At 44.5% G+C, this 16,054-nt stretch overlaps 1 protein-coding gene across 1 annotated transcript; it reads left to right on the forward strand.

Annotated features, from left to right (window-relative positions):
• Positions 1–8,666: 8,666 nt before the first annotated feature.
• PITHD1 (PITH domain containing 1) lies at positions 8,667–15,346 on the forward strand. Its single transcript, XM_082611888.1, has 6 exons — positions 8,667–8,932; positions 9,568–9,611; positions 9,978–10,055; positions 12,765–12,869; positions 13,524–13,632; positions 14,410–15,346. The coding sequence occupies exons 1-6, from the start codon at positions 8,735–8,737 to the stop codon at positions 14,509–14,511; spliced, it is 636 nt and encodes a 211-aa protein (XP_082468014.1). The 5' UTR covers positions 8,667–8,734; the 3' UTR covers positions 14,512–15,346.
• Positions 15,347–16,054: the final 708 nt, after the last annotated feature.

Genomic DNA, 16,054 nt, shown 5'->3' on the forward strand with positions numbered 1-16,054 from the left:
GAACCTTTGGTCTCATTTGTGAAAACTTGTGCAATTTTTTTTTTTTCTGTGCTACACTACATACAAATCACCGAATTGCAAATTAAGACCTTTGTGATCCTTGGTGTAATGAGCAGTTTCTTTGGGGCTTTTCCTTTCTTTCCGGGAAGTGGGAGGGAAAGGAGCAAGGTATTATCTTGCTCTTCATTTGTATTTTGGTCCCAAAATGTAAATACAATTTTCTATGTTACTTTTTTGTGGTAACTACCAAGATGAATATTTTAATTAGATAAGTTATATGAAAAGGAAGGAAAATTCCATGTCTAAATTAAAAAAAAAACAAACCACCATATACTGTTGTCTTTCTTCCTTTCTCCCTTATTGTGTCAGAGAATGGAAGTCGGTCACAATGTCTGGTTTCTGGGCTGTGAGGCAGAGATCTTAATCCCTGGGCTGGGCCATAAAGGATGCTGGATTTCTGTCTGTACTGTAGCACAGCAGGTCTGGGAAAAGGGGACTCAAAGGGAGAGAACCCTATGAGCAAAGCAAGGAAACTCAGATGAAAATGAGCACTTGGTGGGGACCATGCACTGTCCCTTACTGCACTTGGAATCCTGGGACTGACCTGTTACCCCGTTTTACAGTTAGATGCTGAGGCTCTGAGGGGTGAAATGACAGCCAAAGCCATATAGCTAGTAAGTGGCAAAGGAAAGGATTTCAAACCCAGATTCTCTGACTGCAAAGTGTGTGCCACTCTACCTTTCAGTCACTTCCAGCGGGTGTGGAGGACCCAGATAGGTCTCCTCAGTCTTACATTGGCTTCCTAATGAGAGCACAATGAGCACACAGGCAGAAAGGTCGTGGCAGCAAGGGCTTAATAAGAACCTGCTGTGGTGGCCCTGGCTGAGCTGCGAGAGTTTCAGCATTCGTGGGTGGAGCCAAGGGCTTGGTTTCAGCCCCTACATACATCGAGAACCTTGGTTCTCACATCAAACCTCAGCATCTCATGGCAACATGGTTTTATTATGATCCCTTCTCTCCTAAACAGGGTATTCTTGGTGTATGGTCTGGACTTATTTTTCCCAGTTCTTTACTGGATCTAATTCTGACTGTTACAAATTACTATGCATTGAAGTTAATGATGGAATGTGGTATCCGATGGATGATTTTACCCGGTGTCTGTAAGTTAGCCCTTTGTCCCTTATTCATTAATTCAACATTTGCTGAGCCAGGACCTGTATTAGACCCTGGGATATAGAGTAACATGCAGTCAAGTCTGGCGCTCATGGTCAGGTAAGAGTAACTGAGCTCACTGGTTATATATCTACCATGTTCCAGGAACCACGGTCTCATATACATACATTATCTCGATTATCACAACGGTACTATAAGGTAGGCTGTCACGGCCCCCATTTAAAAACTGAGAAAGCTGAAGCACAGGGAAATTAAGAACTTGCCCAAGGTCACACAGAGGTGACCAGTGGTGCTGTGTGCTTTTGGTCTGACTCCCAAGCACATGTTCTCTGTCACATTTCCCATCTCACACACAAACACATACCCAATGTTAGGCTTCTGGAACAAAGCCAACCTCCAATGCAGAAAGATGCCCAGGCCAAGACCCTAATCATTTCTAGGAATGACTTCTCTGTGCTTCATGTAACTGATGTCCAGAAGAATCCTCTACCTGGCTCATCACCTTAACAGATGCCCCACTCACAGGGTTTCTCCACCAAGGTTCCACATCCACTTGAGTGTCTCCCTGGTGATTTGGCTAACCTGATTACTTGGTGAAATAGGCAGTTTGTCCTCACAGGCCCCCAGACTTCTCCTTCTGTGATGCCCACTGTCTCAACTCTTTTCAGAAACTTCTGAGGAAAGTTCAAGCCATCAAAGTTTTATATAGCTATACCCATGTTGCGCAAGCAGAGAATCTCTGGGCTTGGGGCCCCAGAATGTGCATTAAAAAAAAAAAGAATCCAAGCAATTCTTCTTATAACGCACATTAAAGTTTGAGAACTGCTCCAGAGAATTTTCCACAAATAGTGTAAAAGCTTTTCACAGCTGGCCTGTGTGTCAGGGCTGGGAAACTTGCATATTCAGTCACACAGCAAAGACTGTGCTGTCCCCACTCTGTGTCACTGCATAAGACAGACATGGCCCCTGCCTTCATGGAGCTTTCATCTAGTAGGGGAGACAGTAATCAAATAACTACACAAATCATTGTTTTCTTTTGGTTTTTTTGGCCGTACCACGTGGCTTGTGGGATCCCAGTTCCCCAACTAGGAATCGAACCTGGCCCCTCAGCAGTGAAAGCATGGAGTTCCAACCACTGGACTGCCAGGGAATTCCCAGAATCATTGTTTACAGATTTCTGGCCCCACTGCAGAAATCTGAATTGGTCAGAGGTAGGATGTGGAAGTAGGTACTTTTTTTATAGGCCTCCCCCAATGAGTTTGATGAGCAGCCTGATTTGGGAGTGGCTCATGCAGTGGGAAAACAGTGCATGAGCTTTGGGATAAGACAGATTCAGGTTCAAATCCTGGCACCACCACTCTTCAGCTTTGTGACACCTCTCTGAGCCTTAGTTTCCTCATCTATGAAATGGGAATAATGACACCTCACAGGAATTCTTGTAAGGATTCAATGAGAGAAGTGGAGCTCAATAAATTTTACTGTCCTTCCTTCATTCCCTCTAAATGCGGAATGAAAGGCAAAGTTTTGTTTTCTCTTGACAGGAATTAAAGCTTTAGGATCACAAGATAAGGACTATTCTGAGGTCAGTGGGTCCTTCCTAATAACTGAAATCTTAGCCCCTGCTGCCCCAGATAGGATTAGTTCAGCTTTTCTGTTTTTGGACTCCTATCTATTTCAGGTCCCTTAAACCATAGCCCCTAACAACCACCAAAAAGGCAGACACTACCTAATTTCTTGTTATCTCAGGGATCACAAATACCAGGAGTTTGGTGTAAGACAGTGGGAAGTGGTGGGAACAGAAGGAAAAAGGGCTATTTACACAGCTCCACCTGATTGTTTCCAGGCAGAAGGCAGGGCCCAGTGTTGCCACATCATCGAGTTTTAAAGAAAAGACAGAAATCTAGACTTCTATGTAAAATTTCCCAGTATTTAAAACCCAGAAAATCTATATAAAGTGGATAATTTTCCAGAAAAATACAACTTACCAAAATTGGCCTGTATAGAAATGACAAATTTAAACAGACTAATTACCATAGAAATAATAGAGAAAGTAGTTGTAGAGCTTGCCCTATAAAAAAGCTCCAGGCCTAAGATTTCATAGGAGAATTCTTTCAACCTTAAAGATTAGATAATACCAATGCCACTTGAACTATTCCAAAGCAAAGAAAGAGAAGAGGTTAAGGAACCCTGGACTTGGTTACGGTGTAGCAACAATCCCCAAATCTCAGTGGCTCAACACAACCAAGATTTGTTTCTCACTCACACTACATGTCCATTGAGGGTCTGTTGGAGCTCTGCTTTATGTCATCCTCATGCAGGGACCCAGGCTGAGGGAGGCCTTCTAAGATTTTCAAGGCAAATTAAGAATACTGCACTGGACCCTAAGCTACGTCCAGGGGTGACATCCATCATTTCCGTCATATTTCATTGGCTGCACCTAATTCAAGGGGACAGGGAAGTACAATCCATCCATGCACCTTGATGCAGAGAACTGGAAATACTTGCTAACTCCAAAGGCAATCACAGTAGCCTGGACTCTCAGGTACTCCACAAGACCACCCAGCTTTGAATTCCACACTTCAAAGCTTCAGCAGGTCACTTAACCTCTCTGTGCCTCAATGTTTTCCTCCCCAAATGAGGAAAATACACCAACCTTGTGGAGCTATCATATAATGATTTAATGAGTTAAAACATGTAAAGTGCTTAAAATCGTGCCTGGAACATAAAAAGAGCTCAAGACATGTCAGCCAGGATGTCAGTGATGAATTAGGTGAAGTACCCAACATGGAATGGGCATTTAGTAAAGGGTTTTTTTTATAACTGAAGCTCTGAGGAAAATGATTTGTCCAAGGTGACCTAGCTGGTACGTGCAGCATAACATGGTGGTTAACAGCCTGAGCTCTGGGGTCTCAGCTTTGCACCAGAGTAAGTACTTAATAAATGTTAATTAATATTTGGAGGTGGTTCAATGTGGTAAGCCTCAGCACAGCCTCTGGAGGCCCACTGCCTGGGTTCAAATCCTGGTTCCACTACTAACCAGCTGTGTGTCCATGGGCAAGTTACTTAGCTTCTCTGTGCCCCCGTTTTCTCACCTATAAAATGAAAATAATAGGACACCTATAATTATGAAGATTATAAAACTATAAGTAAAGCTCTTGGGACAGTGCGTGGCACATTATTAGTGCCATATGGTTATTAGCTATTATTAGTACAATACTCTCGGTTTGCCACAAGGAAGCATTCGAGAGTGACAGAAAAATAGTTCATTTCTCCCAGCTTAATTGAGACAGGAGAGGAGGGAAGGCGGATACAAATTCAGCAGTCCTTTTGCTACAGAAATGTTTGCAGATGAACCTGGGAGTAGGAGAAAGAAAAAATCGGAAGCTTTTCCTACCTGCCCCAGGGTAGTCTTAGAAGTCGGTGAGAATTCCCATTTGTCCTCAGACATCCCTGCAACATAGGAGTGCAAGAGAAGAGGCAGACAGAGTAAGGAGAGGCAAAAGGCATTATCCGCAAATCAGAGCCAGGCTACCTTGCAAGAGCTGGTTTCTTCCAAATCCAACCCCCTTAGCAATTGCAATTTCCCACTGAACCAGACGGGGGTGCTGAGCTGACACTAAGTAATGGACACTATCTACCCTTTTCCAACCCACCAGATGTTGTTCCAAACCTTTCTCATACAGTATTCAGATCGCCCTCATAATAAAACCCTACAGAGCAGGTACTCTTATTATTCCCATTTTATATATGACAAGTCTGAGGCTTAGAGAGGCTAAGTGACTTGCCCAGCAGGCCATACTCAATATTTGCGGGATTGAGGCAAGAGTACAAATGGTGGTGTACTTAAAAAGTTATAAATGGAGCTAACGAACAGTTAAATAAAATACAGCCTAGGCAATTCCCTGGTGGTCCAGTGATTAGGACTCTGTGCTTTCATTGCTGTGGGCCCGGGTTTGATCCCTGGTGGGGGAACTAAGATCCTGTAAGCCGCACAGCCTGACCAAAAACAAACAAACAAGAAATACAGCTTATTCTGCTACCTGGACAAATGAACCTTCGCAGTGACCTGGAGGCCACCTTCAGATTTCTGAGCCTTTGGAGCTCTGCACTAGAAGGTGGTGGAATGGGAGAGAACAGGGCCCTAGCCCCACCCCTCTTCTCTTACCCCTAAAATGTGTCCCTGCAAGGGGCCTTGTGCACAGGCATGCAGGTGTCTTAACCTGTATGCTCACATTCTGTTCTAGGGTCTCTAAATCGAAAAGGTCCGTCAGGTATCCAGCACAATGAATGACAAAAGAGCCACAGCATTGCATTTCAGAATACTAGGGACCAAAAGATCTTAAAAGCTTCCAGAAATGGAATGAGAGAAACCCACACAAAGAATCAGGAATCAGAATGGCATTGTATTTCTCAAAGCTAGAAGACAACAGAGAAATAGCTTCAAAATTCTGAGAGATTCTATCCTCATCCAAATTACCAATTAAATACAAGAGAAATTTAAAGACATTTTCAGTGGTCACTTAATATGTATGGTAGTGTGGTAGCCACCTCCAAGGGGGCCTCTAATGAGTTCTACCTCTTGGTATTCACACCCTTATGTTGTTCCCTCTCACACTGAATACGGCTGACCTATGGAACTGTGGAATATTTTAGAATCAACAATATGTGATTTCTATGGCTAGGCCATAAAAGACATTGTGGTTTCTACTTTGCTCTCTCTTTGATCACTTGCTCTGGCGAAAGCCAGCCACCATGTCACTAGGACACTCAAGCAGTCCTATGGAGCGGTCTATATGGTGAGGCCTCGTGCCAACAGCCTGCACCAACTTGCCAGCCATACAAGGGCACCAGCTTGGAACTGGATTGTCCAGCTCCATCAAGCTTTCAGAAGACTTGAGGTTCGTGAGAGAGCCAAGACAGAACCCCCCAGCCCACCCCCAGCAAAGCCGCTCCCAAATTCTTGACTTGAAGAAATTGTGAGATGAATGCTGACTGTTGTTTTAAGCCGTTAAATTTGGGAGTAGTTTGTTACACAACAAAAGGTAACCAGTATGGGTCTATTGCAGGGGGAAGAGCAGGGAGCCACAGTATTTTGTAGTTCTTCCAATTAAAAGGTGAAGTCTATCTCTCCACCCTTGACTTTGGATTTGGCCAATGAAACTTGTTTTGGCCGACGGGACATTCACAAAAATGACAGAGGTTGATGGTTAACAGGTGCTTGTGCAATTGGGTCTTCCCTCCCGTGCTCCCGGAACTCAGCAACTGCAACAATGTGTCTGACTTCTGGTAGTCTGCAGGAGGCTTGTGGCCATCAGCTCAGCTGACAGTCCATATCAACAAGACTTGTGACTGAGGCTATTCCAAACTAATCAGCCCGCCCAACTTGCCCAGAAAAGAACTGACCAGGTGATCTACAGAAGCATGAGAAATAATAAATGCTGTTCTTTAAAGATTTTCAGTTTTGGGGTGATTTGTTACATGGTATAAGCTAATCGATACAACATATTTACTTCATGTATACCTTTTTGTTTCAGGAAAACAAACTAGGCTCAAAATCTAGTTACTTCCTAAACTTATCTGATCTTGGGCAAGTTAATCTACCTCTTTCAGCCTCAATTTTCCTCACCTTCAAATTGGGGGTAATATTGGGTAACACTCCCTATCTCTTAAAGATCACGTGACAAATAACTGAGATGAACTACATGAACTACATACTGTGCTTAGCACCATGTCTGGCACACACTGCTCGATAAATCACTAAAGGATGACAATGATGCAAATGATAGGAAAGAAGCCAAAAGTGAGTAGAAGGCCTGGGTTAGTCCTGCAGTGGGATACAGTCTTCCCAAAGAAAGGCTACTGAGTGTATCATTCTATCAAACAAATATTCGCTAAGCGTTTAGCAAGTGCCAGTACCCTTCCCTGAAACTGTAATGTGAAAGCAGGAATAAGTCATAACATTGAGCTATCTGAACCAGAAACAAGCTTGCCTGCTTCACAAAGAATTGAACTAGGATATCAAAATATTTCTGAATGGAACTTGAGCAGATGTTTATTTTGGTTTGCAGCCCCCAGTCTGGTCTGGATACTTCAGAGCCAGAGTGAAGGGTAGGGGCTACCCAAAGTATCTCTTAACTCTCTCAACTTCCTATCTCTCCCCGTCTCCACCAAGAAGTAAGAACGTATTCTACCCCGAAACCAGAATCATTTCAACTCTAAATAGTGGCTTTCCACTCTTGATCTCAACCCAAAAGATGAAAAACATTTTAAATTGCACCTGAGTATACAAGAAGCTGAAACAAAACTTCCATAAGTGGAGACTAAAATGTGTAATACATTCTTATTTTTTTATTTTTATTTTTTGCGGTACGCGGGCCTCTCACTGTTGTGGCCTCTCCCGTTGCTGAGCACAGGCTCCGGACGCGCAGGCTCAGCGGCCATGGCTCACGGGCCCAGCCGCTCCGCGGCATGTGGGATCTTCCCGGACCGGGGTACAAACCCGTGTCCCCTGCATCGGCAGGTGGACTCTCAACCACTGCGCCACCAGGGAAGCCCCTGAATTTTCTATTTTATTCTATTTAATTTTTTAATGTTGGTCACAATCCTCTAAATGGCTTTTAAGACATATCAATGGGTCACAACCAGCCGTTTGAAAAAACTGCTCTGAAACATTACATGGGGAGGGGACTTAAAGGTCATCTAGTCCAATCCTTTTATTTTACAGGGGGTAAACTGAGACTCAGAGAGGTTAAATCACTTGCCCAAGGCCACAAAGCTAGTAAGTGGCAGTGTTTGGATTTCAACTAAGATCTGAATCAACTATTGAATTCTTACCATGTGTCAGCCACTGTGTTGGGTTCTTGAAGAGCATTATTTCATTAATACTCACTGTGATCCTATGAAACAGATATTACCATTCCCGCTTTACAGACGAGGAACAAAAAGTCTCAGGACGGGGAACATGACTTATTCAGGGTGTCACACAGTCAATAACAGACCCAGGATTTGTCTCCAGATTCAGCTGTCCATAAAGCCTGTGGTCTCGACCACTAAGCCCACTGTGAAGAAAGTGGTTATGAACGTGGGTTTGTGAGCTCTAAGCGCCTAAGCGTGCACATGGGCGGCAGTGATAACGCTGTGCTCCCCACTCTTCAGGGCCTTATCACTGTGCCACCAGCTCCCAAAAAACGTTGGTGGTAAACGAAAAGAGAACAGACTTTAGCCTAAGGAGGAGGAGGATTCGAAACCCAGCCCCACCATTTACTCGGAACACCAGTTTAATCTTTGCTTTTCAGTTTCCCCATCTGTGAAGCTGGCACTGCAACAGCATCCGTCTCCAGGACTGAAAGAGCCAACCTTAATTTCCCGGCCCCCGGCAGCGCCTTAGCAGACGTCGACGCTCTCCGAGCCCCGCCCTCTTCTCCCCACGCGCTTGCGCCGCACAGGGGCGCCTTTTACGACGCGGCGGTTGCGGCGCGCTTGGCGGCCGGAGCGAAAGGAGCGAGTCGCGGGCGGCGGCGGCGGCGGCAGGGCGCTGGGACGCGCGGGCGGCGGCGTCGCTATGTCGCATGGTCACAGTCACGGCGGGGACGGCTGCCGCTGCGCCGCCGAACGTGAGGAGCCTCCCGAGCAGCGCGGCCTGGCCTACGGCCTGTACCTGCGCATCGACCTGGAGCGGCTGCAGTGTCTCAACGAGAGCCGCGAGGGCAGCGGCCGCGGCGTCTTCAAGCCGTGGGAGGAGCGGACCGACCGCTCCAAGGTGGGCCTTCCGGGGCCTGGGCGGGCGGGCGGGGACCCGCGCGGGGCCTCAGGCCGCCCGTCTGCTCTGTCAGCCTCATTTCTGAAGTTAAAAATAACCACGGCCCGATTGCCAAGCGCTTTCCTGTGCCCGTCTCCTGCCAGCCCTTTGAGAGGCGAACAGGGTCGAATCTCCCCATTTTGTAGGTAGAGGAGCTGAGGCCCAGAGACGGGAAGGGGCGCTTTGCTGTACACGGCCAACGTTCAGTTCCAGGGCTGCGGGGGATAGTGAGGGAGGATGACCCATCAGGACGTTTTCCCTACCGTTTGACCACTGGTCCCAGTGGCTGCCTGATCACTTAACACCTGCTGAAGACCGAAGACCAGCCTAGGGAGATGAAGCACGTTATCCTATGTAGAGTATTTACCATTGTGGGGCGTAGAGCCGTTTGAAAGCTGTGGACCGCATAGGCACAGATCTCTGCACACAATTTCAGGAGGCTAGTCGGTCCTGGAAGTTAATACGTGCTGGAAAACTGAGGGCGGTTGACTATCTGCATTGCACTTCAGCTGTAAAGCAGGGTGGAAGATGCCTAAAATTGTAGGCGCTCAGCAAATATTTGTTGCTTTCTCCTCTCTCCTCCCTCTCCCCTCCAGTTTGTTGAAAGTGATGCAGATGAAGAGCTTCTGTTTAATATTCCGTAAGTATTTCTTTGGTGCTTGCCTCAGGCTAAAGAGGCTGTACCCAGTTGCCTTACCAGGATTCATTCCATGGTTGTGTCAAGAGCACACCTCTGTTTCTGGAAATGGGGTAAATTACTGAGGTGGGTGTGAGTAGCTTTCTTGGTGCAAAAAAGATGTATTTGTTAAAAGATAACTGAGACATCAAGGTAAATTTTTTAGAACCAAAGAATGCCAGAGGCAGACATGATCTTAGAAATTATCTAGCACAAGTCTGACACATGAGTAAATGGAAGCCCAGTAAGGGGAAGGGCCTTGCCCAGGGTCACACAGCTCAGCAGAGATTGAACCCCAGGTTGACAACCCTCTTTTTTGCATTCTGGCAGATTTACAGGCAATGTCAAGCTCAAAGGTATCATTATAATGGGAGAAGATGATGACTCACACCCCTCTGAGATGAGACTGTAAGTGGCAAGGGTCTAGGCCCTCAAGAAGCTCCTATCCCTTTTTCTCTTTTCTCTGGTAGCACTTTATTCCAGAATAGTCTAATTTTTTCTTTTTACTGGGTTAAATATCCCCTCCCCCCTTAAAAAAAAAGTCATGTTTGTTCTGCATCGGAATACACTTATCTCTTCCTGAATTAACGACATTTTTAGATTAAGTATCTTTAGGGCCAACAGCTTGTCTCTCTTCCAAGTATTTGCTGTGGCACCATTCAGAGAGCATCCTATAAATGCCAACTGTTGATGACTTTGCAGTTTTTTTAATAACCCAGCTGCAGGTCTCAGATGATCTTTAAGGAGTCTACTTTGGGGTTAGCGTCAACATCTTCCCTTGCTGTTTCAGACAATTACAATCTTTCTGTGTGTTTTGTTGAGATGGAAGCACTCCATCTGAGTTTACATGGCCTTTAGTTAGCAAAGTTCTATATACCTCTTGTAACATGGAATCTGTTCATACTAGAGCTAGTACTCCCTTTCTGACAAGTTGCCTTATTCCAGCCTAGCCTTTCTAGAAGGAGGGGACACTGCTTTCTGAGGGCTGGAGAAGCAAATATCAGAAGAACTTTAAATAAAAAGTTCTTCTGAAAAATTGATCAATTTAAATGAGAGATTTAAGAAATGGACACTGTTTTTGAATGTTAGAAACATGAATTTGAAAGCAAATCCACATATTTAATCATTGTAAGGAAACAAAGTACGTTTGAGTTGATGCTTTCTGGGACTCGTTTACTTGCAAGATGGATTGACTGGACAAGACTAGACATCCATGTTGTGTTGTAGTTAAGCGGGGGCTCTGGGGTAAATACTCGGGTTCAAATTCTGGCTGTACCGCTTGCAAGCTGCATGACTTGGGCGTTACTTCTCTATATCCCAATGTTTCCATATGTAAAATGGCAATAATAGTCTGAACCTCTTAAGGTTATGGAGAGAAATGAGCTATAATATGTAAAGAGCTTAGAATAAATCTGGAACGTAGTATGTGCCCCATTTTGTTTGTTTGTTTTGGGTGGGGGGTTTGGCTGCGCTGCGCAGCTTGTGGGATCCTAGTTCCCCGAACAGGGATTGAACTTGGGCCCTCAACAGTGAAAGAGCAGAGTCCTAACCACTGGACCGCCAGGGAATTCCATAGTATGTGCCTGGTTTTGGAAAGGCAGGTGCAAATACTTACAGAGCCCTCAGTTCTAAGCACTTTGCACTTTATCAAATCTAAGATGTCATTGATTATAAAATGCACCATTATTTTATGTACCATTGATAAAGAAAAAAGCAGTGTCTGTTCAACTATGACATGTCACTGATACATTCAGAAAAGTTAACTTGAGACCTTAAATCAGTGAAATTTGAACACAAACTAGGTGTTAGATGATATTAAAGAATTATTGCTAATTGTTAAGTTGTTCATTGTAAAATGGTATATTTTTTTTTACGAAGTCCTTACTTTGTAGAGATATATATGGACATATTTATGAATGAAATGATACGTTTGAGATTGCTTCAGAATATCAAGCACAAACAAAATGGGGGTGATAGGCAAAATTGGCATGATCTTGGTTATTGAAGCTCAGTAATAAGTATATGGAGATTCATTATATTTTTCTCTTTACTCTTATGTATGTTTGAAATTTTCCACAGTAAAGTTTTTTAACAAGTGTGTCTCTTAGAATTGATTCAATTTAATATCCACATCAACTGTATGGGATATGTACTATCACTATCCCCATTTTACAGATGATGAACTAAGAGACAGATTAAATCACTTGCCCAAAATTACACAGCTGGTCAGTGATAGAACCTAGGCTTTAAACCTAGGAAGTCTGGCTCCAGAGACACTGCTTTTAACCACAGTGCTACACTGCCTCTCATAATGCTGCTTATAAATGTTCACTATTATTATTATTCTGTGCATCATTCTTAGAAACACTTTGAAGCAAACATTTGCTTTCCTATGTTACCTGCATTTTGCTGCAGCTAATATCTAGGCCCCTCCCATGTGGGTGTGTTAATAAGACACTCTAGAGATTGGGGGTGTGTGTGGCCCAGTCCTTTAGAATTTGTGAGTTACAGAGGAGACTGCTGTTTCTTAGATATGTCTTTGAAAATTTGTTTCTTCACTAGCAGTTTTACCTAACTTTCCGAAGCCCTTTGTGAGTTGGTGGCCTTTTGTGCTTTCTTCAAAATGGAAATCCCCAAGTTGTATTTTTTTAAGACTCGTAAGATGACTCTGTATATAGGGTAATTTTGAACACAGAAAAATGCTTGAGTGTTGGGTTACCTGATCTTATCTCTTAACTGTGTTTAAGATGTTTCTGCCAAAGTATTTTTTCCCCATGAGTAAGCTGTTTTATTTAACATCCTCAGCTTGGTCTGAATGTGCTGAGTTGCTTATTTTCTCCATGCATTTGCTGCATGTGACCCAGTTTGAGCTATCGCTTTGTGTATTGCTTCTCATGCGCTCTTAACCCACTCAAAGATGCCATTGGCTTATGTTGCAATTCTCAGTTCTTGTTGGATTAAAGATATTTGTGTATAAATGCCAGTAAAATGCCATTTCCAAAATTTGATCTCCTGTTGATAGAACCGAGGGCAGTTGAGGAGTCAGTAGGAAGTTCTGAGAACCTGAAAAATGTGATAATGCACATTTCTTGATTTTTCTCCCCTTTCCTTTCTCAGGTACAAGAACATTCCACAGATGAGCTTTGATGATACAGACAGGGAGCCAGATCAGACCTTTAGTCTGAACCGGGATCTTACAGGAGAACTAGAGTATGCTACAAAGTAAGCACTGGGCCTCTCTTCCACTCTTTGGCTTCTGAGAATGGCAGGCGCTCCCTCATTTGCAGTGAACATTTAGTGGGCTTGCAATTGTTTTTGGCCCATCTCCTGCGTCCTTAGCATCAGAAACAAGTTAAAACAGCGGAGAGGCCTGATCCTAGGCTTGGTCAAATTTTGGCAGAGGTTCAGTGCAAGCCACAGACTTGTTAACGTGGAAGCAATTGACAGATTTGAATGAGCTCCTAGTATGGTCTTAGGAAAGATGTTTCCAGAATTCCTCTTTGCATAGTGGGCTTACAGCAGCCAAGTTACATGTGACCACCTTACCTCTCTCATTTTCCTACTGAGCTTGCTTTCAGATCCCTGCGTGGTTGCACAGCATTTCTCATTCCTGTTCCTTGCGGTCAGGGGCAGTGTTGATTCATTTTTCTGTCCCTATTGCCTTGGACAAGATCTGGCAGATGTTCAGTAAATGTTCACTGTATTCATTGCTTGCCCAAAGGAGAAGAATGAGACGTAAGACCCCAAGATTGTTCTCTGACATTTGCCTGGGTTTTACCACAAGATGGAGCTGGAATTGACTTTTTTGACATGGGTAGTGAGCTTCTCACTGAACTCTTAATTGTTGTCTTCTCTCTCCACTCCTTCATCCTCTAGAATTTCTCGTTTTTCAAATGTCTATCATCTCTCAATTCATATTTCAAAAAACTTTGGAGCCGATACCACAAAGGTCTTTTATATTGGCCTGAGAGGAGAATGGACTGAGGTAAGATGGGGTTGGTTATTGCCCCTCTAATATGTGTACATATGTTTGTATATCTGCATGCTGTGGTAGTAGGAGCTTGAAGGAAAGGAAAAAGGAAAGGAAAGGAAAAAGAGCAAGTGAGACATTGATTGCTCCCAGTCTAGTTTTTCTTGGTTTCATCACTGTAAACTGTCCGTCTCGTTTGACAGGCTATAGGAATTTTAAGGGGGTTGAAATAATAGATATCAATGCAGTTTTTCACCTTAAAATTCTTTCCTTCATTTAACATTGTTGGTAACCTTTTTTGTTCTGGGCACCAGAGATAGGGTGATAAACAAGATAGACAAGGTCGGGCTTCCCTGGTGGCGCAGTGGTTGAGAGTCCGCCTGCCGATGCAGGGGACACGGGTTCGTGCCCCGATCCCGGAAGATCCCACATGCCGCGGAGCGGCTGGGCCCGCGAGCCATGGCCGCGGAGCCTGTGTGTCCGGAGCCTGTGCTCCGCAACGGGAGAGGCCACAGCAGTAAGAGGCCCGCGTACAGCAAAAAAAAAAAAAAAAAAAAAAAAAAAGATAGACAAGGTCTTCTTCTCATGGTGCTTCCATTATAGTGGAGGAATGAATCTTCTAAGTGATGGGGTGAATCATTGATTCGATCTTACCCAGGCTTCTCAGGATAAAAAGTATCAGAACGGGGAAGCGATTAGATGATGACTTCTAGAAATGAACCTGAATAAGGACCACTCCGTTGAGCAGTCTGGGCAATAGCCAGCTGACCCAGCCTCTCAATTTTCTTGCAGCTTCGCCGACATGAGGTGACCATCTGCAGTTATGAAGCATCGGCCAACCCAGCTGACCACAAGGTCCATCAGGTTACCCCACAGACACACTTTATTTCCTAAGGGCTGGCCAAGGCTCCCACAGAGGCGTTGTGTCAGTGAAGATGTACGACATACTGTTGGGAAAGACAAAGAGAGATGGGGCTCCAGAGAGAGTTGGCTGCCACAGCCTCTGCCAAGCTTTGTCTTTGGGGCTTGCTGCAGAAACCTGACCTACGGAAGACACCACACCCCCGGGAAGGGTTGTGTGGGTGCTGAGGGACAATCGTGGTTCTCTGGGGCCCTGCAGAAGTTGGGTCTTGGGGTGGTCAGCACCTGGCAGTCATGGATAATGCCTGCCTTCCCAGTTAATGTGGCCATGGGATCCCACGTGTCTTGTTGCCTCGTGGCAGGATTTTTGTGTGACTTGTCTTTTTTAAATGGAGACTCCTCCTGGGCTGCAGTAAACTTTGTGAGGCCTCAGCATTGTGTTCGTATTAACCACCAGGAGGGTGTCGAGCTAGAAGTCCTTGTCGCTGCGTGCTTCTCCCTGTCACCTTTCACCATTCTTGTCAAGCTGCCCAGCTTGGAGTTGTCTGTCGTGCGCTAGTGTCCTATGGTTATAGTTAGAAGAGCAAGAATGTCCTGATAATGCTTAATAGCTTGAGAAGAAGTTCTTTTTTCCTGCCAACCAGGTAAGCAGTCTGAGGAGAGCATGGGCATCGTTTCTGTGTTGGGATCCTGGTCGGGGTAAGATTGGGACTTAGATAAGATTCCTCTTGGGACATCCTTAATATTTATTAGCTTCTAACTAGTGTTGTAAGCCCAGTGGCAGAATTTGGAGATCTCAGTTCTTCTGTTCATGGCTTTTTATTCACTGTGACTAATAAGCTTCCTAATAAATCCTTGCCAGACTTAATGTTTGTATATTCTTTTGAGTTCTTGGTAGTGCTCATGAAACCTTTACTGAGAACTGTATGAAACTTTGAAATCTGTTGTTGTTTTGGACCAGGTAGATGATAAGTGCCACAATTAAATCTACACTAGATCAGTATCTCCAGGAAAGGTCAGGTTTAATTCTGTACAGTAGGCTAAAAACGCTCCTACACCCACCCACCCACATTTTGTAAAGAAGGAGGTGAAGTTAAAAACCTTATATTCCATTTCTCAGGTAAGGAAGTAAGTTGTGAGGTGATGTTTACAAAAACAAGGGAGAACAGATTCTGGAGCTCATCAGAAGAAATGATGGTGAGGAAAGTGAAGTGAGCAGCCCCTGAGGTCTGAAGGTAGACCCAAGAATTTGGACTTAAGATTTGACAGTCAGTACAGCAATTGGACAGAATTTAAGTATCCTAAAAGAGGGGATTTAAAGTGGTCAGTATTCTCTCCTTTGCAGAAAATAGAAACACTTGATAATGGAAATTAGTGTTGAATTTAATCCTGTTGAGAGAATGCCCCTGAGGGATTGGCCCACATGGTTGCTAGCCTGTTTCTCCAGTTGATCCTGGGGAAAGCCTGCCACCACCAAGCCTTGCCTGAGCCTCAGAATTTCTAAAAATGCAGCCTGAAATCAACCAGAATGCAAATACAGTTCTCGGCGCACCAAGGGTCCTACTCACTCCTCCAC

This window comes from Mesoplodon mirus, assembly GCF_964341445.2.
Source record: "Mesoplodon mirus genome assembly, chromosome: 3".
NCBI lineage: Eukaryota > Metazoa > Chordata > Mammalia > Artiodactyla > Ziphiidae > Mesoplodon > Mesoplodon mirus.

Coding starts and splice junctions, on each gene's coding strand:
- PITHD1 (XM_082611888.1), top strand. CDS start 8,735: ATGTCGCATGGTCACAGTCACGGCGGGGACGGCTGCCGCTGCGCCGCC. Junction 8,933..9,567: donor AGCGGACCGACCGCTCCAAG/GTGGGCCTTCCG, acceptor TCTCCCCTCCAG/TTTGTTGAAAGTGATGCAGA. Junction 9,612..9,977: donor GAGCTTCTGTTTAATATTCC/GTAAGTATTTCT, acceptor GCATTCTGGCAG/ATTTACAGGCAATGTCAAGC.